The sequence below is a fragment of the Puma concolor genome, chromosome F2 (assembly GCF_028749965.1).
Source record: "Puma concolor isolate L17-30 chromosome F2, mPumCon1.1.hap2, whole genome shotgun sequence".
In the NCBI taxonomy this organism is placed as follows: Eukaryota; Metazoa; Chordata; class Mammalia; order Carnivora; family Felidae; genus Puma; species Puma concolor.
The window spans coordinates 46,595,960-46,621,028 of NC_141684.1; the positions used below are offsets into that span (position 1 = coordinate 46,595,960).

At 37.1% G+C, this 25,069-nt stretch overlaps 1 protein-coding gene across 2 annotated transcripts in view; it reads left to right on the forward strand.

The window, feature by feature from the left end:
- The first annotated feature begins 1,036 nt into the window (after positions 1-1,036).
- The window catches only part of NBN (nibrin), a 52,565-nt gene continuing 28,532 nt past the window's right edge, over positions 1,037-25,069 (forward strand). Inside the window, exons 1-7 of one of the 2 annotated variants that reach the window (XM_086695642.1) lie at positions 1,037-1,205; positions 2,866-2,996; positions 4,551-4,699; positions 5,394-5,553; positions 8,071-8,174; positions 18,949-19,066; positions 20,068-20,261. In XM_086695642.1, the coding sequence (XP_086551768.1) occupies positions 1,169-1,205; positions 2,866-2,996; positions 4,551-4,699; positions 5,394-5,553; positions 8,071-8,174; positions 18,949-19,066; positions 20,068-20,261 (893 nt within the window). In that variant the 5' untranslated portion in view covers positions 1,037-1,168. Of the gene's footprint in view, positions 1,206-1,246; positions 2,119-2,865; positions 2,997-4,550; positions 4,700-5,393; positions 5,554-8,070; positions 8,175-18,948; positions 19,067-20,067; positions 20,262-25,069 lie in introns of those variants that run through there. The other variant, XM_086695643.1, reaches the window with a different exon arrangement.

Genomic DNA, 25,069 nt, shown 5'->3' on the forward strand with positions numbered 1-25,069 from the left:
GTCCTTGTTTCATTGTTTACATCAGGGGGAAACATTCAATGATTTAAGTATAACATAAGCTGTAGTTTTTCATAGATGCCCTTTATCAGATCAAGGATGTTCCCTCTATTCCTATTTTTCTAAGAGTCTTTATCATGAGCAAATGTTTAATTTTATCAAATTCTTTTTTCCACAACTACCAAGATGATCATATGAATTTTCATTTTTTTTCCCCCCAGTTATTCTGATGAGTTATATTGGACTTTCCCCCAAATACCCATCCTTCCATTTCTGGAATAAGCCCCACTAAGTCATGATTATCCTTTTTATATACCACCTGGTTAAATTTGCTAATTTTGTGTTTATGATTTTTGCATCTATGTTTGTAATGGAGATTGATAAACCAGCCTCTTAAAGTAACATTTTTTTCCTTCTCATTACAAATGCTTTAGAAAACCAGAAATTATATGATCCCAAGCGTGCTTTAGGATGTTTATTTTGTAGTGTACAAGATATAGAATGGATTTATGCAGGAGATGGGTGGTGAAGAATTAGGGGGCTACTGGAGTATTAAGAGAAGAGCTTGGACCAGTTTGGTTCAAGTAGAAATGAAAAGGAAGCATAGACTCCCCAATGTTTAGCTCCTGATTAGATGGAAGGGTAATGTTGTGAAGTAGAGAAGTTAGGAGAAGTTGATTAAGGCTTGGATAAGGGCAAAAATAAGGAGTTGACGCGGGGTAAAATCTTTATCTTCACTATAATTATCATCATCGTTTGGATCCATACAAAGGAATGACTGCAATCTAAGAAATCGCAAATGCATGAAATTACATGATTGGTTACTATGTCAAGGTTGCTTTGTAGCTAATTTTTAAAATTATTTCCATTCACAATCACAAAAGGTTAGATAATCTTATTTACAATGGGATCCATACTTCGTAACCTAATACAGCACATTTCGATACAGATTGCGCTGTTCAATCCCTTCACCACCAGGTGGCGACTAGCAGCCCACGTCGCACTCCTGGTTATCCCTCCTCTTCCTAGGCGGACCGGCTCCCGGGAGCGCGCACGTCCAGGAGTCCACGCCGTTTGCGGGAGCTGTGGCCGCGCACGTCGGTCAGCTGCTGTTACGCTTCCGCACGTCGTCCATCTCCCCCCCCCCCCCCCCCCCAGAAGACCCGGACCCATGTGGAAGCTGGTCCCCGTGGCGGGCCCGGCCCGAGGTAAGGGCGGAAGGGAGATTCCCCCGGGACTGTTTTCCCGGGAGCAGTTGCCGTGGGGAGAGGGGCCCCGAGGAGCGATGCTTCCGGTTCTTCTTGGCCTGCTCCCCGCCTTGCGGCGCCGCCTTCGTTCCCGCCCCGGGAGGCTGCGGAAGCGGGGTGTGGGGACCGCGGTGTCTTCCCGGGCAGCGCGGTGCTTTTGAACGCGCTTTTGCGTGCGCGGTGGAGGGGGCGTGGGGCTCAGGGGCTGTCAGTGGCGTTGGCGTCCCTCACCCGGCCTACCGTCTAGTGGTCGGGGGTTGGGACCGGCTCTGACCCGCCTTGCAGGCCCTGCCGAATTGAGCCTTGGCCGGCCACTTGTTGCGTCCTCTAGTGTTTCGAGCTTTTGGCGAAACACGAGAATGAAGTTAACGCAGGCTAGACCGCGTGATGGCAACAGATGACTTTGTCTCGAGCGCATTGTTCAACCTTGCGAAAAACCGGCCATGACTCGGATAAGTGGCAACCACAGGAAAGCGTAATTTCAGTTTTTAGAGCCCTTTTTGTCATCAGAACTGACAAAGTAGATTTTTTTTTCTGCCGTGTATTTTCAGCCATGGCAGGTGGTTATGTCCCGTTAATTGGTTGCCTGGTGTGTCCGAGTCCTTGTTAAGCGGCTGTAGCCTATGATTAGGTGTCGCCCTTAGGCAACATTATGATGGGCCAAAGACCTACCTCAGTTTACTGACAGTGTGTGAAGAAGGCCAAAACGAATGGTTAGGAAAGTAAGTACTATAAAGACTAAAGATGAAGGCATCACCGTGGACTTGGAGCAGTGCTGAGGTAGAACGTAAGCTGTTGGTGGGCGAGTACGATTCAGTTGCTTTCCAAGAACAGCCGTGCCCTGTGGCTGGCTCTCAGAGTTCCTGTAGCCAAGGTAGGTAGCAGTACAAAAATGCCTCTATCATCATTGGCCAGCATTCTTCTTGACTTTTAGGCGAGTTTATCCGCCCTAATTACCCTACCACTCCGGTGATGGACTCCTGGGTTCCCATACAAAAACTTTACTAGCTTCCAACAAAATGCTGTTGCAACCCATAATTTGTGATTGCAACATTAACAAAACAAAACAAAACTAATAACATTTTCCCGCTTGTTTGAAATGCTATCTTTAACGTAAAAACAAAATTCCCCCCAAATACACACTTAAATCAGGGCTGAATTTTGCATTGATCTATGTTGTTTCTTCCTGATACCATACATTTTAATTACTATAGCTTTATGACATAGCTTACCATCTGGTAGGGGAGGTTCTGTAATATTCATATTTTTCTTGACAGTTTTTTACATTTATTTCCCAGTGGATTTTTGAATCTATTTATCAGGTTCCAGACATAGTATTGGGATTTTTGTTGGGTAATGAATGAAATGTGTAAGTTAATTTGGGCAAGCATTGACACTGCTCAATATTGTTTTCTCTTTAGAAAATTCTAGAGTTTTCCATTTATCTAATCTTTTGCATTCTTCAGTGAGACTTTACCAGAAAACCCAAGTTTGATTTATATAAAGTTGATTATTAACATTTAAGTAGTAAAATAAGAATATTGAAGTATTTGCCTGCATATATATGTGTATCTGGATGTGTGTCTATACATTTACTTTTTTTTTTTTTTTTTTTAAATAGAACCATTCAGACTGTTGACTGGTGTTGAATACGTTGTTGGAAGGAAAAACTGTGGCATTCTAATTGAAGGGGATCAGTCAATCAGTCGAAATCATGCTGTGTTAACTGCTAACTTTTCAGTAACCATGCCGGTATGTTCACTAGTTTATATAGTAAGGGAGTTGAAATTACAGGATTACTTTGGTGGGTATGTGAGAGAGTTTGTAGGATTTTTAATTTCATAAAGGTGTTCTTTAAATGTTAAATACTTAACATTTTGGTAGTCGTAAAAATGATACTCGTTTAGTTTGATATTTGAAGTTTCTGTTCCCATGTTTTACTCCGTTGTAGTAATTTAGAAAGTCAAAGGAAGTAGAACACATTTATACTTACTTGATGAACATTACGCGTTTACTGTGTGTCCATCAATGTGCCAAGCCTGGCAGTGAAGCAGTGACAGACTGTCACACTCCTGCTTTATTTAAAATTTTTTGGTGGGGGCGCCTGGGTGGCTCAGTCGGTTAAGCACCCGACTTCGGCTCAGGTCATGATCTCATGGTCCGTGAGTTTGAGCCCCTCATCGGGCTCTGTGCTGACAGCTCAGAGCCTGGAGCCTGCTTCGAATTCTGTGTCTCCCTCTCTGTCTCTCTCTCTGCTCCTCCCCCGTTCATGCTCTGTCTCTCTCTCTCTCTCAAAAATAAATAAACATATAAAAAAAAATTTTTTTTTTAAATGTTTATTTTTGAAAGAGACAGACAGAATGAGAACTAGTTGGGGAGGGACAGAGAAAGGAGACCCAGAATCCGAAGCAGGCTCCAGGGTCCACGGGGCTCAAACTCACAAACCACGAGATCTGAGCCGAAGTCAGAACTCCTGTTTTAAAGAGTTTGTAAGCCATGTGAAGATAGGCATTTCCCATATAATGTAGGTTTTCACAGTGGGAATTGGTTGGTTTTATTAGGAAAAACAGCTGTTGCTTATGTCCCATAGCTCCTCTGAATGGCTTTCAGTTTGTTTTATTTGGTTAGTTGTTTTAATTACAACTCTGGGTGTTGAAAGTAACATATATAAATATATACATGTATATATATATATATATATATATATATATGCGCTCATGATAATGCTGGTGATAAGAAGAAGAAAAGCCATTATCTTGAGCAAAGACTATATATCAAATGCTGTATCTGTTCAGTAATATTTAGGTTTTGTGTCTGTATTCTTTTAGGTATAGAAGAAGATTATTGTTAAAATTCCTAAAGGGAAAATAAAATTATTACTGCAGGTTAGAGACTCTACCCTTTTCTCATTGGACCATTTTTTACTATGTTATTTTGATAATGTAAAAAAAAAAAAAAAAACCCTTAGGAACGAAGCTGTCATGTGTGAAACAGACTATACAAAAACAAGGAATTGTCAAATGTGTGAAATTCAGGGGTCAGAAAAATCTCCACTGACTTACAAAAATGCATGTTCTAAGAGGGGTGATCTGGAATTAAGACATTTGCCATTAATTTCTAGCTGAGTGATGATTCTATGCAGGTAACCAAAACAATAACTATTGCCTAATGTGTTAGGAAGTTAGCCATCTATCAATTACCTATTCAAAAGTTACCAGTTTTATTTTGAAACCTTTCCCCCCTGAGAATTATATTTACTGAGCGGTGAAAGACTTTAAATTAGGTATTGATTTTTTTTTCCCCCAGAGTGAAACAGATGAAATTCCTATATTGACAATAAAAGATAATTCTAAGTATGGTACCTTTGTTAATGAGGAAAAAATGCAGAATGGCTTTTCCCAAGCTTTGAAGACCGGGGACAGAGTTACTTTTGGAGTGTTTGAAAGTAAATTCAGGTAAGGATTTTTTTTTTTTTTTAATTTTTTTTTTTTCAACGTTTATTTATTTTTGGAACAGAGAGAGACAGAGCATGAACGGGGGAGGGGCAGAGAGAGAGGGAGACACAGAATCGGAAACAGGCTCCAGGCTCTGAGCCATCAGCCCAGAGCCCGACGCGGGGCTCGAACTCACGGACCGCAAGATCGTGACCTGGCTGAAGTCGGACGCTTAACCGACTGCGCCACCCAGGCGCCCCAAGGATTTTTTTAATTGATACTAAAAATGGATGGCTTTGCTTTGCACTACTCAAATTTTAAAGGACACGTTATTTATAGATAATAAATTGAAAACCGTCTAATTTAGTTCCTTCTTAGCATGTTAGTGAACTTTGCATCATGTGTGGTTAGTGCGCTTTGCCAATCATAGGTAGTGCCAAGGGTGAATAAGAGTGTGATTGGTCTCCGAGGACCTTAATGGGAGCTACATTTGTTTGATTCCACATCAATGAAAGCATAATGTTAACTTTGATCATTGTTTTTCCTAAGTGCAACTTAAGACTTAGGAAGTGATAATTTAATAAATTAGGAAGTTTAATAACATGTAAAAGTTAAAATAACACAGTGTGACATGAGCTTAAAGTTTACAGTACTATAAGTTGCCCTTTCTGGAGCTATGATAATACAACTTTATGTAACTTATTCTCATTTACAGAGTAGAATATGAGGCTTTGGTTGCATGCTCTTCTTGTTTAGATGCTTCTGGGAAAACTGCTTTAAATCAAGCTATATTGCAACTTGGAGGACTTACTGTAAACAATTGGACAGAAGAATGTACTCATCTTGTCATGATATCAGTCAAAGTTACCATTAAAGTAGGTTGAATGCCTTGTTATTATGTTAAAATAAGTTCTTGAATTTAAGCTTACTCTCCCACTATACACAAGCCGTTTACTTTACAATTATCAGGGCTGTTAGTTGTGGATTTATATATGTTAATCCATGCGTTTGTATACCATATAGGCTAGAATGACTTTTCAGGTAACTTGTTTATTATTTGAGACAAGCAAAAGCACATAAAATTATATTTCAGGTTTTGATTTAGCATTTTAAAAATGACTTATGGTGTACTTTTCACCAATAAGTTTATAGTTGATATCTTCAGTCTAAAAGCAAAGTGATGGAAGTCAACTGCCAGTCTCCGAAGTTAGTATCTCTAGTCTCTTCTATCAGATTGTCTTCCTCCAGCTCATCTCATGGTCTCATGCTCTCTTACTTAGTTTCTGTTTTGTATAATGCCCTAATCACAGACTTTCTAAGTTCTTATCAGTTAATATTATCTTCACAATCTAGAGACATGTATGTAGGTACACACCATTAGAAGGTGCCAACTCTTCATTAAAGCAGTGATACATTTTGGTGTGTTTTCAGATTTTGCATCTTCATCAGATTTGGTCGTATCCAAAGCTAATTGAAGAATGACATTGGGAGGTGATTTGTCTCCTTTTAAACAGGTTGACTATAGATAATGTGGGATTGTTTTAGGTTAGTATCTATAGTGAAAAGCAAAAAATATTTAGATTCCTTTATTAGATGCAAAAATCCATTAATATTTAATGTAATTAAAATATATGTATTTTAGCTAAACGGGTATCATGGAGAAAGACTTGCTGCTTAGATTGAACCTCAGGTTAAACTTTTATGTTGGTGGGGTTATCTCTGATCAAGGATCATTCCATCTTTGCAAGTTTATGAAATCGATTTATAAATTCAGAGTGATTAACCTCCTGAGTACCAATTTATGCTAGTAAATCAAAATGTCCATTTATTAGCTTACCGTAAGGATGCACCTTTATAGTGACCACGTATTTATGTGTGGACTTCCTTGAAGGTATTAAGGTACCTGAGAAGTGAAACTTAGGTAGTCATGCACTCACTTGGTGGTTATGAAATAAGAGCAAAGGCAGTTGGAAGGTCTTGAGAGAGATTTACTGAGTCTGTGACAGACCTGGAACTAGCATTCATTCACCAGAGTACACACTATTCCAGTGGGTGGGATACTAATGGCAGCGGTTATTAGAGAGTCACTGGATATACACCATCATTGACTTGTAGAGCAGTCCTTTTTCAAATACTTTTGATCAGTCATGTGCCAAAAGAGAAAACCTAGTTATTGTATTCTTTTGGGGGTAAATTATCCAAAAGTACAAGTTACCTTATATTTTTAAAATCATTAAATGTCAGAACCCAAAGGAAACTTAAGGAACATTCAGTTCAATTTTTATTTTCTGAAGAAGAAACTAAGGCGTGACCAATTAAATCCTTTGCCCAGAATCACATGTATTGGAGCTTACTCAGTCCAGTGTGAGTTGCACATCACTGCTTCCTGCCAGAAGTCAGTTATTTCACTCACATTTGAGGTTGGTGTATTCAGATTTCATTCTTGAGAGACACCCTAAGCTGCTTGCTCATATTTAAGTACTACCTCTTGTTATTAGAAACATATTTAGAAATTTTTCAGTTGGATTATTTCCTAAAGTTATGATGAATCTTGATTTTTATATTCAGTGGTATTTTCTAATCTTTTTCAGGTTTTGATATATTTGATGTTGATAGTTTAGTTCACTTGCTATTTGCGGTTTCTCCACCCTCACCCTCCCCGATCTGCATATATTTTGAGCTTTTATCCCTCCCCAAACTGTTACTTTTATTTACTTTCTCAAAAATACTTGAATCCATAGTTACAATCTGTTCAAAAGGCATTTTTTTAGGCAGAAAAGGTCTTAAAACTCATATTTATCTCTAGGGTACTTGATAGACTTAGTCCTACGATCTACTTTTTAATATTTAATGTCTTTTAAATTGGAATACATTTTAAAATTGATTTATATCTTATGTTCTGCCTTCTCTAAAGCAGGTTTTTTTTTTTTTAATTTTTTTTAATGTTTATTTTTTGAGAGGGAGAAAGAGTGCAAGCAGGGGAGGGGCAGAGAGAAGGGAGACACAGAATTCGAAGCAGGCTCCTGGCTCTGAGCTGTCAGCACAGAGCCTGATGCAGGGCCCAAACTCAAAAACCATGAGATCATGACCTGAGCTGAAGTTGGATGCTTAACCAACTGAGCCACCCAGGCACCCCCCTCCCCAAAGCAGTTTTTAAATTAATATTGTAATTGGTGGCTTCTTAAAATCAAGTCGTTCTATAGAGATTTGTATTACTAAAACTAAGTTAGTGGCCAAATATTGACTTGAATTTTATAGATTGTGGCTCCTTTATAAATTTAGAGAGATGAAAGGGAAAACATAATAGAACAGCCCCTTTGTAGTTTCTTAAAAAAGAAAAAGAAAAGCTAGAACATGAGTGTATGTATTCACATATGTTTTCTTCTTTTCAGACAATATGTGCACTCATTTGTGGACGTCCGATTGTAAAGCCAGAATATTTTACTGAATTTCTTAAAGCAGTTAAGACCAATAAACAGCCTCCACAAATTGAAAGGTATATCCTATGTATATATTTTTAACTTATACTAGTTTATTAAAGGATATGATAAAGGATGCTAACCAACAGCCAGATGAAGACATGCACAGGGCAAGGTATGGGGAAAGGGCAAGGAGCTTGCATGCCCTCTCCAGGTGCACCACCCTCCCTGTACCTTCATGTGTTCACCAACCTGGAAATTCCTGTATTGTGCATTTTAAATGTAATATGATGTACAGAATGTGATAGCACTGATTTTATGTAGTCTTAACGTAAATTATAAAACATATAAATGTAAAACATAAAAACTCTTAAAGACTGTTTCAGGATACAGTGTTCAATTTTACAAAGTTTTTTTTGTTAGTATGTAAAGAACGGTTTGTTGTCTTCAATCTCAGTGAGTGAAACAAATGTGACATATATGCCAGTATTTTATTTATTTTTTAATTTTATTTTTTTAAATTTACATCCAAATTAGTTAGCCTGTAGTGCAACAGTGATTTCAGGAGTAGATTCCTTAATGCCCCTTACCCATTTAGCCCATCTCCTCCTCCCATACCCCCTCCAGTAACCCTCTGTTCTCCATATTTATGAGTCTCTTATGCTTTGCCCCCCTCCCTGTTTTTATATTATTTTTGTTTCCCTTATGTTAATCTGTTTTGTCCCTAAAGTCCTCTTATGAGTGAATTCATATGAGTTTTGTCTTTCTCTGACTAATTTCACTTAGCCTAATACTCTTCAGTTCCATCCACATAGTTGCAAATGGTAAGATGTCATTCTTTTTGATTGCCGAGTAATAGTCCATTGTATATATATACCACGTCTTCTTTATGCATTCATCCATCAATGGACATCTGGGCTCTTTCCATACTTTGGGTGTTGTTGATAGTGCTGCTGTAAACATGGGGGTGCATGTGTCCCTTTGAAACAGCACACCTGTATCCCTTGGATAAATACCTAGTAGTGCAGTTGCTGGGTCGTAGGATAGTTCTATTTTTAGTTTTTTGAGGAACCTCCATGCTGTTTTCCAGAGTGGCTGCACCAGCGTGCATTCCCATATATGCCAGTATTTAAACAAAATAGTTGAAGGACAGCAAATGGCACAGAGGTACAGTCCAGAGGCCACATGTTCCAGTGCCTGGCATCATGTATACAGGACCCCTGGAACTGTGTGGTGCAGCAATGTCATTCTGTGGAGTCACATAGTCCTGGGCTAGACTATTAATAGCACTGTGGCCTTGCGAATGAGCTTATTTCTTCTGAGCATCAGTTACCTCCTTTGAAAAATGAGATTAATATTTGTCCTGTATTTAAGTATTTAGGAGTGGCATTATTTTAAGTAATAGAGTATACAGAGTCTGAGGATGTTGCCTGGCACCATGATAGGTGCTTGTTAAAAGAAATGTTCCTAATTGCAATAATATCTGGTAGGATCCGTAGTAACTTTTATGATGATGATGATGCTGGTGATGATGATTTTAGATAACTGCTAAATTTGTGAACCACCAGACTAAAGGATCTACCTACCATATATATTGTATTTCTGATGCTTTGAAGTAATATAAAGCTACAGTTGAGGAGGAAGATGTTTGGATTTTTATTTTCAGATTGCATGGTTGAATTGCTGGTGACTGTAAAAATGAGTAGGTGTTTTTAGTCAACCTAGCACATGAACATGCTTGGTTAAAATATATGTCTCTAGATTATAGCCTTTATGACATAATAGGTATACTTTATAAGCTCATCTGAATCTCTATAGGATAACTTTGAGTATTTGAGGCTTTAAAAATCTGAAATGTTAGGCAAGTTAAGAATTGTATTAGTATTTGTAAAATATCGTTACATAAACTATTTTGCCCAACACAGGTTTTGTGTGTGTGTGTGTGTGTGTGTGTTTTAGGGACTATTTATATCTGATAATATGTGTCTGCTTTATTTTTTTTATGTATCTGCTTTTAAAAGTAACTGAAAGACATTTCTCCTTGTTTTTATTTTTCCCTTGGGAGGTTTCCTTTATATTGAGGTTAACTGATAATGTATTGTTTTTGGACTCTAGAAAGAGGGCCTTAGGTATTAAAATAGATGATTCTAAAACCTTTTTTGAATCCTAGACCCCTCTGAGAGCAACAAAACACTAGTCTTTCCTCTAGAAACTTCACTTACATACTACCAACTTGCAAAGTATTTCAACAGAATCACATTTTTTCCCTGAAGCCTATTTGTGATCCTCCCTAGGGAACCCAATAAATCCTATAAGTAATGATCTTTGCTACAGATAATAAATAATTATTAATTCTGTATTACTTGGGAGTGGAGGGGTCTGATAGGTTTCTACTACTGATAATACATGTTTTATGGTCTTGAAGTTTTTAGGTTTAGTCATTGATTTCTACTTATTGTTCAGACTCACTTAGGTGTGCTTAACCTGGATCTGTTTTTGAATTTAGGTTCGTCGTAATTTTTTCTGGCTTTAATTTGTGACTCTATTAACTTAGATGACTATAATAAAACTTCTCAGCTGTAAGGTTATTCAGTAATTTCTAATTCATTGTTAACCATGAAAAGCATTTACATTAGCCATGTTTGATAATGGCAACTGATCAAATTTTAATATTATTTTAAAATATGTAGTTTTTTGCCTTACTAGATTTGTGTACCTATTGGGATCCATTCTGATATCCTTGTTGAAGTCTTATTTGACTATATACTCAACTATCAAATAGAAAAAGGATTAAATTTAAATATTAAATAGGATGGGTTACAAAAGGTTTATGAAATTGTGGCTCTTTAATAAAATGTAACTACCTCTTAGTTCTGAAACAGCATTATCGCTGGATTTAAAATAAGAGGTATAGTTTTGGGGTATCTGAGTGGCTCATTTGGTTAAGCATCTGACTTTCCGTTTTGGCTCACGTCATGATCTCATGGTTTGTGAGTTTGAGACCTACATTGGGCTCTGCACTGAGAGCACAGAGCTTGCTTTGGGATTCTCTTTCTCTCCCTCTCTTTGCCCCTGCCCCACTTCCTCCCTCCCTCCTTCCCTCTCTCTCTCTTTCTAAATAAATAAACTTTGAAAAAAAATTGAATAAGAAGTATATTTTTAACCTAACAAAAAGTACAATTCTATTTAGTGCGGTTATGTCTTCATCTTGGCACTGTTACTTATTCAGAGTAAGACAGAGTTTAAGCTTCATGTACCTGACATGATTTGTGAGATCTTACTTGCCTGTATTGTCATCAAAATACCAATGCTGATGAAGTCATTTTTAGAAGACGCCATTTAAAAGTACTGAATTTTGATTATTTATACTTTATTAAAGGAAGCTCATTAAAATATTGTATATTTTCGGGGCGCCTGGGTGGCTCAGTCGGTTAAGCGTCCGACTTCAGCCAGGTCACGATCTCGCGGTCCGTGAGTTCGAGCCCCGCGTCAGGCTCTGGGCTGATGGCTCAGAGCCTGGAGCCTGTTTCCGATTCTGTGTCTCCCTCTCTCTCTGCCCCTCCCCCGTTCATGCTCTGTCTCTCTCTGTCCCAAAAATAAATAAACATTGAAAAAAAAAAATTTTTTTAAATATTGTATATTTTGTGAATGTTAAGAAATGACCCCTTAGAAAAGAGAAGGAGTTACCTTTTGTTTTAATTTTTAGTCTCTCATATTGTGGAGTGCCCTCTCAGTTACTATATTTCAAATAACAAGCATTGTGTTTGGGAAAACACTGTTGGGAGAAAATTAGTATATGCATTCATATGCAACTTGCTGAATGTGCCAAGAATACAAGGCCCTGACCACCCTCTATACCCAGACCATTTCTCCTGGTTTGCAGTGAGAAGCCTTGAGGGAAGAAGTAATGTCCCTCCAGGCACAAAGAACAGGTCTCCTTATAGCTTGCTGTGAAACTGAGTGGATTCTTAAGTTCAGTGTTCCTCTCTCCTGTAACACAACTTACTGTTTGTGCCTTTTATACTGTACCCACAGGACTGGTCTGAGAGGAGATATGCTACAAATACGCTGAGGCTTGCTGCTCACTTTGTCTCTGACCCAGGAGTCTTGTGTCTTCTGCCCACATCCAAGAAACAGGAACAGGCTGTTGGCTTGTAATCAAATATCAGACCCAAGAAACATGTTAGTCTGAAACAGTCTTAGTTTAGGAAGTTTATGGAGTTGACTGTATGTAATCAATCAAAATTCAAGGCAAAGAAATTTAACATACAGCAGAAATTTTTTACTGGCGATAAAACCTCACATTTACAAGTTGTGTATGTCAGTGTAATTCAAGCCTTTTAAAGATCACCAAAAGAATGCTGTATAGTAAGTTCTTATACAAATCATGACCATATGCCTATGGGACTAATGAAATAAAGAGCCATCCAGATGTTGGGCAAATGAACATTGAGGCTTGAGATACAGTATTTTTGGCCAGAATTGTATGTGAATTGAGAAAAATTCTGTATTTGGATAATCTTGAGACAAAAATGAAGATGATGTGCTTTGAGTTAGATGAAATTTATTGAAGATGATGTAAAGAATTTAAAAAGTCATAGAATGTACATAGGGAAAGTCAGGATTTCTAGATTAATACTTTATAGAATTTGTGAATTATATGTAGTAGTTACTATATAATAAAACATAACTATTTGTAGCTCTTGAAGCTTCCATAGAAGTGGGCCAAATTGTTTTAATTTTTTCATTATAGAAAATGGAGATTAGATTATATTTGTGGTAGCCTAGTATTCAGAGACCTTGATCTCTCCCAAGTTAATTTACTCTTTTCCAAAGTTTTTACTAGCTATCAAATCACTGTAGTCTCAGAAATGCTTTAAAACTTCTAGAATGTATTGCTTCAGAAATACTGATTTTTAGTAGTGATTTCTCACTTTATGTTTGTTTTAATTTTTTTAGTGTTTATTTATTTTTGAGAGACAGAGACAGTGCGAGTAGGAGAGGGGCAGAGAGCGAGAGGGAGACACAGAACCGAAGCAGGCTCCAACCTCTGAGCAGTCAGCACAGAGCCCGTTGCAGGGCTTGAACTCACGAACTGAGATCATGACTTGAACTGAAGCCGATGCTTAACAGACTGAGCCACACAGCCGCCCCAAGTTTTCTCACGTTTATTATTAGTTTCCTTTCTTGTTCTCATCCATACACTATTAAAGAGAAAAAGACTTCTCTGGGTATGTAAAGTTCAGAACATAGTGTATTATTTATCACTATATTATCAGTTGTTTCTATACATCATATGCATACATATATATGTATTGTACATAACTCCAGCATTTGGTTAGATTCTTCACAATACAGTGATGTATTTTTTTTTAAGATCAGTCTTACTGAGTGGCTCAAATTTCCCAGTGTTTTTAAAAGAAAACTAAAATACATTTTTTCAGTACCAGAATTTTTTAGTTTTTTATTAACGTTTATTTTTGAGAGAGAGAGTACAGGTGAGGGAGGGGCAGAGATGGGAGGGACACAGAATCCAAAGCAGTCTCTGCCATCAGCACAGAACCCGACACAGGGTTTGAACCTATAAACCATGAGACCATGAACTGGGCCATAGTCAGATACCCAACTGACCAAGTCACCCAGGCACCCCTTCAGTTCCAGAAATTTAATTTAATTTAATTTAATTTTATTTTATTTTATTTCATTATTTTTTTAAATTTTATTTTTAAATTGACATCCAAGTTAGCATATAGTGCAACAATGATTTCAGAAGATTCCTTAGTGCCCCTTACCCATTTAGCCCATTCCCCCTCCCACAACCCCTCCAGCAACCCATATTTAAGAGTTCTCCATATTTGAGTCTTATGTTTTTGTCCAGTCCCAGAATTTTAATGGTTAAATTTATATATTGAGGAAATTGAGGGATGTTTATACTTTTAATTTATTAGATGAGTTTTTAATTTATATTTTGTACTATCAGTTTATTTATTAACAAATATTTCTGAATTCCTACCATGAGTTAAGCAAGATAGACCTGAGGATATAGTGATGAGCCAAAAAGCATTACAGTTTGTCTTTATGGCACTTGGTAGAAGAGCCAGATACTGAAAAATGACACATTAAAGTTAGGACTCTGGTAGTGCCATCAGGGAAAACAAAGGGTGTATCACGTTCCTGTCTTTAAGAGCCTGGCTCAAGGTTTAACAAATGTTCGCTTCTTTTTTGTTCGTTTAATGTTTATTTTTGAGAAAGATAGAGCGTGAGCAGAGGAGGGGCAGTGAGAGAGGGAGAGAAAGAATCCCAAGCAGGCTCCACCCTGTCAGTGCAGAACCCCACAGGAGGCTCGAACTCATAACTGTGAGATCACGACCTGAGCCAAAACCAAGAGTTGGATACTTAACAGACTGAGCCACCCAGGTGCTCCAACAAATGTTCACTCTTTATTGAACTAAACTACAGTTAACTGATCTTTGGGTACAATAAACCACTATTTGTGGCAGAATTAAGAAAGTATGAATAACACAATGGTGTATGTAGATAATTTAAAAATCATTTTATGTCGTTGGAAAGCAGTAAGACCCTCACATCTCTTTAGTCATATGTATGTGTTGAACGTACGTACCATTTTTGCCTGGGTATGGCTCCATCTTCCAGTGTTAACATTACTGTGTATACTAATTTCGTAAACGAGCCCTTGTGTGTAAGTGAAGTGTTAATTGCCTTTCACGCTGAAAGAAGAGTGAAATATGGGAGAATTCTTGTTAAAAGGGAGAGGATAAAAGGCATAGTAAAAATTTTTCTTAGGGGCGCCTGGGGCTCAGTCGGTTAAGCTTCTGACTCTTGGTCTCAGCTCAGGTCTTAATCTCAGGGTCTGATTTCAAGCGTCGTGTTGGGCTTCATGCCTTTTTTTTAAAAAAAAAAAGAAAAAGAAAAAAAATTTAACACTTAAAATTGTTTTCATTATTCTCTGTGTAACTTTAAAAGTAGATAAAGGGGCACCTGGGTGGCTCAGTCAGTTAAGCAGCCGACTTCGGCTCAGGTCATGATCTTGCGGTCCGTGAGTTCAAGCCCTGCGTCGGGCTCTGTGCTGACAGCTCAGAGCCTGGAGCCTGTTTCAGATTCTATGTCTCCCTCTCTCTGACCCTCCCCCATTCATGCTCTGTCTCTCTCTGTCTCAAAAATAAACGTTAAAAAAAAAAAGTAAATAGAATTTTAAAGTCACTTATCTAGAAAAATCAGAGTAATGCAGTGGGTTGCATTTCATCCTGTTGGCTAAGTCAGCTTTTGCTCGCAGATAGCTCATTTGAGATTGCAAGTTCTAGGAATCATAATTTTAGAACATCTGTTGTAGCAGGTTGAAACATGTACATTTGTGGTTTCAATCACTTATCAGAATTTTTAAAAAATTGTTTAATCATGACTTAGCTGACTTTGTGAAATATGTATGTGGCCTAGGAAGACTCTAAGGGAAGAAAAAATATGTAAAGAAATTAGTTCTAAAATGGGGGATGGTGAGGGGCACCTGGGTGGTTCAGCAGTTAAGCATCCGACTCAGCCCAAGTCATAATCTCACAGTTCATGAGTATGAGCCCTGTATTGGGCTCTGTGCTGTCAGCTTAGACCCTGGAGCCTGCTCGTGATTCTGTCTCTCCCTCTATCTGCCCTTCCTCTGCTCATACTCTCTCAAAAATAAACATTCAAAAAAATTTTTTTTAAATGTGGGATGGTGATCCTCATGACCAAAATATTTTTACTACATTGACTGTTTGCTCTCTGCAGATGGTTAATTCTTGATTTTTTAGTGACTAATTGTCCAGGTTGTGAATTTCCCCTGTCCTGCATTGTCTCCTCCTCATCACCATGCTGTGTTAGTAAATTATTTTTATTTAAGGTTTTATTTTTATTTAGAACAGTTTTAACTTCATAGCAAAATTGAGAGGAAGGTACAGAGGTTTCCCACGTACCTCTCATTTCTACACATGAATTGCCTGCCCCATTTAGGGTATTCTCCATCAAAGTGGCATATGTGTTAAAGTTGACAAGCCTACATTGACACATCATAATCACCCAAAGTTCATAGTTTACATTAGGGTTTACTCTTGGTGTTGTACATGTGGTGGGTTTTGATAAATGTGTAATGACACGTATTCATCATTATATTATTGTAGTATTTACATTGCCCTGAAAACCCTCATTGTTCCCACTCCCCCAGCTTCCAGCCACCACTGATCTTTTACTGTCTCTGCCTTTTACAGAATGTCATATATAGTTGGAATGATACAGTAGGTAGCCTTTTTAGAATGGCTTTTTTCACTTAGTAATATGCATTGAAAGTTTGACCATGTCTTTTCATAGCTAGATTGCTCATTTCTGTTTAGTGCTGAATAATACTCCATTGTTTGAATGTACTACAGTCATTCATCCATTCACCTACTGAAGCACATCTTGGTTGCTTCCAAGTTATGGCAATTAAGATACAGCTGCTGTCAGGGCACCTGGGTGGCTCAGTTGGTTAAGCGTCCAACTCCTGGTTTTGGCTCAGGTCACAATCCCATGGTTTGTAAGTTTAAGCTCCACATTGGGATCTGTGCTGACAGTGCAGAGCCTGCTTGGGATTCTCTCTCTGTTCTCTGCCCCTACCCAACTTGTGCGCTCTCACGCTCTCTCTCAAAATAAGTAAACTTGAAAAAAAGGAATAAAGCTGCTGTTGACATGCATGTGTGGGTTTTTGTATGGGCATAAGTTTTCAGCTCTTTTGGATAAATATCAGGGAGTGTGATTGCTGCATTGTACAGTAAGGATGGGTTTAGTTTTTGTCAGAAAGTACCAAACTGTCTTTCAAAGTGACTTTGCCATTTTACATTCCCACCAGCAATGAATTAAAGTTCCTGTCATGCCATGTTCTCATGAGCTTCTGGTGGTGTCTGTGTTCTGGATTTTGGCCATTCTCTTATGTGTGTAGCAGTATCTCGTTCTGATTTGCATTTCCCTGATAACATGATGTTGAGCATCTCATTATTTGCTATCTCTGTATTTCTTTGGTGAGGTAGCTGTTAAGATTTTGGCCCATTTGTTAATCAGGTTGTTTTCTTACTGTTGAGCTTTGAGAGTTCTTTGTATATTTTGTATAACGTTCCTTTATCAAATGTGTCTTATGCAAGTATTTTCTCCCGGTCGCTGGTTTGTCATCCATTTTCTTGACATCGCTTTTCACAGAGCAGAAAATTTAAATTTTAATGAAGTCTAGCTTACCAGATATTTCATTCATAGATCATGTTTGATGTTGTATCTAAAAAGTCATTGCCATAACCAAGGCCATCTGTATTTTCTCCTATGTTATCTTCTAGGAGTTTTATTTTTATATTTAGGTCTATGATTCATTTTGAGTTAATTCTTGTGAAGACTGTAGGGCCTGAGTCTAGATTTGTTTTTTTGTTTTTCTGTTTTTTGGGTTTTTTTTTTTTTTTTTTTTTTTTTTTTTTTTTTTTTTTTGCATGTGAATGTCCAGTATCCTCATTGTTGAAAACACTGATCTCGGGACTCCTAAGTGGCTCGGTCAGTTAAGCATCCAACTTCAGCTCAGGTCATGATCTTGGGGGTTCATGAGTTCAAGCCCCGCATCGGGCTCTGTGCTGACAGCTCAGAGCCTGGAGCCAGCTTCAGATTCCGTGTCTCCCTCTCTCTCTGCCCCTCCCATGCTCATTCTCTCTCCCTCTCTCTCTCAAAAAACAAAACAAAACAAAACAAAAAAAACCCTTTAAAAAAAAAAGGAAAGACTGAACTCCTGTATTGTCTTTGTTCCTTTGTCAAAGATCGGTTGAGTATATTTATGTGAGTTTGTTTCTGGGCTCTCTAGTCTCTTGTCTATTTTTTCATTATACCAGACTGTCTTGATTACTGTAATTTTATAATAAATCATGAATTTGGGTAGTATTAGTACTTTGTTCTTCCTTAATATTGTGTTGGGCCTTCTGGATCTTTTGCCTCTCCATGTAAATTTTAGAATCAGTTTGTCAGTATCCACAAAGTAACTTGCTGGAAATTTTATTGGGATTATGTTTAATCTATAGATCAAGTCGGGAAGAACTAATATCTTGACAATATTGAGTCTTCTTATTCATGAATATTAGTAATTAGTAATTTTTACTTGAAAGTGGATAAGCTGAAAGGCTGGTCCATTCTGAATTGTTGTAGCAAAAGATTTGATTATGTAGAAAGTTGGAACTGTGGAAGGCTCTGGAAGAATTATCTGTTGATTTTGCTTCTGTATTTTCTTCTTTTCTCTCATTTTCATGGATGATTAAGGTGTTCTTACAGCATTATGTTAAAGAGCTAAAAGATTGTGTTTTTTAATCTCACTTTGGAAGTTTTATTTAAACTGACAAAAATAAGTTTTAAAATTTCCTGAGCTTCTCCAATGGACTTATAATAAAACACAATAGTAGTTCACAGAATTAGATGTGAACATTAACACACATTGGTTCCCAGGAAACCCGAGATGCCAATAGAATTTGATCTTTATGGACATTGTCTTTTTCAGCCTTTTGTAATTCACATAACTTGTTTGATTCATGTTTATTAAATTGTATTTTATGATTGTCTACCCTTGGATTATATTTTTTCAGAAAATAGAGAACAGTTCTGCTATTTTATGTGGCATGTGTCACAATTTTTCTAGATGCTTTTTGCCTTTTTGTCCCAGATAAAACTTTAAAAAAAAATGTTTTTTCATGGTGTTATGGAAATTAAACCTTTCTAGTGTCTAGATAGCTACTCTGCTTACAAATTTAACAGTACACATACAGAATAGTATATAATTAGAATATTCTTTAAAAAAATTTTTTTTTACAGCTTTTACCCACCTATTGATGAACCAGTTATTGGAAATAAAAACATTGATCTGTCAGGACGACAGGAGAGAAAGCAAATCTTCAAAGGGAAAACATTTGTATTTCTAAATGCCAAACAGGTAATGGGCTAAATTTTCCTAATGAAGATGTTATAAACTAGGATAAATTAATAACGTTAACAGTAGTAAATGCTTTTTTTTGAGATTTTGTATAGAAGCGTGAAGTGAAATAAACTGGCCCAGGCACCAGAACTTTCCCATTGTTGATGTATATGATTATGGTATTTCTTGACATATATTAATTGGATAATTAAGGCTATGTTAATATATAAGTGGGGGAGTGGGGACAGAAAACTGATTTAAGTCCTTACTTGGTCAGTTAGTAAACGGGTGTTGAATGTCTTATATGTGCCAAAATGGGCATTCAAGGAGTTTAAGTTGTAGGTGCAAAAATGCAGGCAAACCCACAGAGCACTGTGAATTATGATAAAGAAGTGCAAACAGCGTAACAATTCCACAGCTGAAGAGATACCTGGTGAACCAGGGATTTTCTGAGAGGAAGCTCAGATTGTCTTCTCAAAAAATAGAATCAATTGTACTTTTATGTTACTTCCCTAATAGAGATGAATGGATAAAGAAGATGTGTGTACATACATGTACACATACCTACGTGTGTGTGTGTGTGTGTGTGTGTGTGTATACACATTACTGAGCCGTAAAACAAAGAATGAAATCTTGCCGTTTGCAACAGCATGGATGGGTCTAGAGTATAATGCTAAGCAAAATAAGTCAGAGAAAGACAAATACAGTACCATTTCATTCATATGTGAAGTTTAAGAAACAAAACAGATGAGCAAATGAAAAAGACAAACCAAGGAACAGATTCTTAACTGTAGAGCACAAACTGATGGTCACTAGAGGGGAGGCGGTGGGGGTGAAATAGGTGATAGAGGACTAAGGAGTACACTTGTTATGATGAGCACTGGGCGATGTGTGGATCACTGTGTTGTACACCTGAAACTGATATAACACTGTTCACTATACTAGAATTAAAATAAATTTAAAAAAAGAATGTACTCAAAAATTGGGGCTATTTCATTACTTTTTGTTTCCATTTTTAGCATAAAAAGTTAAGTTCAGCAGTTATTTTTGGAGGAGGAGATGCTAGGTTGATATCAGAAGAAAATGAAGAAGAAGATAGTTTCTTTTCAGCTCCTGGAATTTGTGTTGTTGATGTAGGAGTAACAAATTCACAAACTCTAATTCCTGACGCTCAGAAAACATGGATTCACTCAATTATGGATATGCTCCAAAGGTACAGAATGATTCTTTATTTAAAAAAAAAAGCAATTTTATCTATAACTGAAAATTTATTGTAACTTAGTATGCTAGAAATAGAATATCTTTATAACAAACACAAATGTAAGTTTTTTTTTCTGAAATTGCCTAGAACTGAAATGTATTTGTTCTTTGGTCAGTGCATATAAAAATCTTAAGTCCTGTCATATAGGCTACCATGCAAAAGCAAGAAAAAATGCTATATATTCAATAATAGGATTTGTAGTGGGGAGAGAGGGTGCGAAAGAGATAATCAAAGGGTTTTTTTCTTAAACTTTTTATTGATATTAATGATCTTAGCATTGTTGAAGCTTAAAAGTATTGTAAAAATGTCAGGCTTGGCAGTCTGCTGACCAAATTTCTATTCACCTACCAAAAAGTAGTTACGGCGTAGGCTATTTAATATATCTAAAAAGTCCATAGCTATTCCCTACAATACTCATTTTTCCTGTCCCAATAGTCCTTCTACCCATGGAGATTGATTTTATTTATATGTTTGCTGAAACAAAAGTTAATATTTCAGTCATCTGTCCCATAAATATTTCTTTTTAATTTTTTTTTCAACGTTTTTTATTTATTTTTGGGACAGAGAGAGACAGAGCATGAACGGGGGAGGGGCAGAGAGAGAGGGAGACACAGAATCAGAAACAGGCTCCAGGCTCTGAGCCATCAGCCCAGAGCCCGACGCGGGGCTCGAACCCACGGACCGCGAGATCGTGACCTGGCTGAAGTCAGACGTTTAACCAACTGCGCCACCCAGGCGCCCCTATAAATATTTTATTTAATGGAGATGTAGTAACTGCTACAAAAAGAAAATACTTGTATAAAAATGGTGATATCTTGCTACTACATCCAGAATTTACTATTGTTTTCATATGTTTTGGGCACTGGGAATATAGTGGTAAACAAGGTGGCTGTGGTCCCTGCCACCATTGGAGCTTACTGTCTAGAGGGAAAGACAGATTAAGACAAGTAACCAGATAATTACAAATGTGTATAAAGGAAGTGGAATAACAAGGCAAGGGGAAGAAGTTTATTTTAAATAGCATAAAGAAGAGAAGGCCTCTTTTAGACAATACTTTACCTATGACCAGTCTTTGAAAGCCAGGCAAAACAGCAGTAGTGAAAGCTATGCTTACAGAATACTGTATAGCAGATCCTAAGAGTTTTAACATATATAAAGACATTTAATCCTCACACAACTCTGTGTATTATCTACTGTTATGGTACCCATTGTATAGATAAGACAAAAGGGGTAGAACACAGGGAGTGAGCAAGAGCCAGGATGTGAACCCAGGCAGCCTGGATGCAGAGTGCATGCTCTTCACCATTACATCTCACTGCTTCTCAGCATGTACCGTGACCCCGAGATAAGAAAGTAGCTAGAGTACAAAGTTGATCAGAGGCTGGTGCCTTCATCATACGGTGACATTTGGCCCCATTACAATTTGGTTCTGGAGGGAAGGCAGTTTTATAATTTGAGAAAGACCGACACTTAAGGTAACATGTGTCCACTTAGTCCAAGCCACTGATAGTCATTGAACGTGCAGTTAGATCAGGCAGGTGGCCAGTAAAGCCAGCTATTAACTGAATTTCAGACAAGGCAATACTGGGATTGGCTACTGCCATAGTTCTATTGATTAGTTGTAAAAAGTGGGTATTGGGGGCGCCTGGGTGGCGCAGTCGGTTAAGCGTCCGACTTCAGCCAGGTCATGATCTCGCGGTCCATGAGTTCGAGCCCCGCGTCAGGCTCTGGGCTGATGGCTCGGAGCCTGGAGCCTGTTTCCGATTCTGTGTCTCCCTCTCTCTCTGCCCCTCCCCTGTTCATGCTCTGTCTCTCTCTGTCCCAAAAATAAATAAACGTTAAAAAAAAAAAAATTAAAAAAAAAAAAGTGGGTATTGGACATCAGTGGTTAAAATTAAATACCTTGTGAAGAAAATTTCAAAGTCTAAGGGAAATGATTTTTGTCCTTGCTAAGGTATATTCCCAGTATCTTAGCTCAAATTTGGGAACTCTTCCTGTTACTAATTTAGTTATCTTCTCTTTATCCTTTCCTCCTCTTTGCCTTTTCCTCTCTTCACCTGTTGCACAGTTTTGCACAAAATTGGATGAGTCTTAATCCTTGGTTCATGATACACTGTCATCATGGAATCATAACTAATACAACTTAATTTTGTTCACTAGTTAAGTAGTTATTTATTTTTTTATTTTTTAATGTTTACTTTTGAGAGAGAGTAGAAGACACAGAATCCAAAGCAGGCTCCAGGCTCTGAGTGGTCAGTACAGAGCCCAACACAGGGCTCAAACTCACAAACTGCGAGATTATGACCTGAGCTGAAGTCAAGAAATTTAACCGACTGAACCACCCAGGCACCCCAGTAGTATTTTAAATTACATAATAAATATCTGAGAATCTGCTCTGCAGAATACAAGCTAGGTACTTGAAAATGACTTACCTCTAAAATAGGATACTCCTAGCCCACTGTCCCCCCTACATGGGATAACTATCTTCCTGAATCCTTTGCTTATCATTTTATATAGTTTTATTGTTTTTTAATATATTCCTAAAATATGTGTATGTATGTTTTAGTTGATTTAACTTGATAACCTGGTCCTCATGCTGCATGTAATCTTTGGGGATTTTTTTCACTTGATACATTGCTAATAAGAATTCATCCATTTTGTTGCATGTTGCTGTAATTTGTTTTGATGGTAAAATATGTTTCATTGTGCGAATAGACCACAGTTCATTCATTTTTTCCACATTGAAAAATACCTTATTTCTGGTTTTTATTATTGTAAACATTGCTATTAAGATCATTTTTTATATTTCCTGGTTGTACTTAATGCAAGATTTTCTTTGGAGAATATTCTTAGGGTTAGGACTGCTGGGTCATGGGTTATGTGAACACTCAACCTCTGGAGGTGGTATCAAATTCTTTTCCGCTTTATACTTCCACCCACGGTATATAAAAGATCAAGTAGATGCACATTGTTTTCAACACTTGATATTTTTAGACTTACCATTTTTGTTAATTGAATGGATGTATATTCATGTCTTAAGATTTTGATTTCTATTTTTCTCATCACCAGTGAGAAACATTTCTTTCTAATGTTTATTGGACATCTGTCTTTCCTGTTCTGAAATAGCTGTTCATGTGTTTGACCTCATTTTCTATTGGTGTAATTGTTTTATTTTTTTAAATATGGATTTTTCAGTTGTGTGTGTGTATGAATGTGTTTTAGTTCTATACAATTTTATCACATTTGTAGGTTCATATATTCACCACCTTAGTCAAGACACAGAACAGTTCCATCACCACAGGGATCCCTCCTGTTGTTCTTTTATAGCCACACCCACTTCCCTCCCTCCTTTCCTCTCTCCGTCCTCACTTCCCACTCCATGTTCCCAAATCCTGGCAAACCACTAACTTATTCTCCACTTCTAAAATTTTCTCTTTTAAAAGAATGTTGTATAAATGAAATCATATAGCATATAATCCTTAGGACTGGGCTGCTTATTTAACATAATTCCTTGGAGATTCACCTAAGTTGTGCGTATCAGTCATTCATCCTTTCTTATTGCTCATTAGTGTTATGTATAAATATATGTATATACTACGGTTTGTTGAATCATTCTATTGAAGGACATCTGCATTTTTCCAGTCTTTGTCAAAAATGAAACCTGTATAACCATACATGTACAAGTAAGTTTCTTTTGAATATAAGTTTTTATTTCTTTGGGATAAATGCCCAAGAGTACAATTCCTGGATCATGTGGTAATTGCATATTTGTATGCTCTTCTTTTTTATTTGTATAAGTTCTATATATTTCTCAATATTATTCCTTTTTTCACTTGTATGTATTGCAAAATCTTTTACCACTTTGTCATTAGTGTTTTACTGGTGATACATGAAAGCCCTTAATTTTAATATACTAAAAATTAACATTAAATAACCTTTTCTTTCTTAGTGCTTTTTGTATTTTAAGAAATCTTTCTAGGGGTGCCTGGGTGGCTCAGTCAGTTAAACGTCTGACTTCACCTCAGGTCATGATCTCACAGTTTGTGAGTTCAAGCCCCGCATCGGGTTCTGTGCTGACAGCCTGGAGCCTGCTTCGGATTCTGTGTCTTCCTCTCTCTCTGTCCCTTCCCCACTTGTGCTCTGTCTCTGTCTCTCAAAAATAAATAAATGTAAAAAAAAAAAACTTAAGAAATCTTTCTGTTCTTAGATTAAAAAGATATTCACCTATGCTTTTTACTAATTTGTTGCTACTGTTTTGATATTTTGTTTTTGAAATTTATTTTTAATCTATCTGGAATTGATTCTGTTTTATACCAAAGTTCCATACATGCATAGGGATGCTTTTGGCTTTATTCCATTGGTCACTATGTCTGTTCTTGTACCAACACCACATTTACTACATTGTTTTAATTACTATAACATCAAGTCCTCATAATCTACTATGGTAAATCTTTCTGCTCTTCTTTAGAATCGTCCTGTCCATTCTTTGCTCTGTATTTTTCCATATACATTTTGAGTCATCTTCAGAAACCTTGCTGGGATTTTGATTAGGAATGCCATTGAATTTACAAATCAATTTGGGGAGAATTAACAATTTTTATAATTTCCCTATAGACATCATGAGTACCTTTTATTAGATTTATTCCTCGGTACTACATATTTTTTGGTAGATATTATATGTCTGGTAAGTAGAACATAAATATGTTATTTCTAATTACATTTTCTAATATAAATTCAGTAGTCATTTAGATATTACTCTT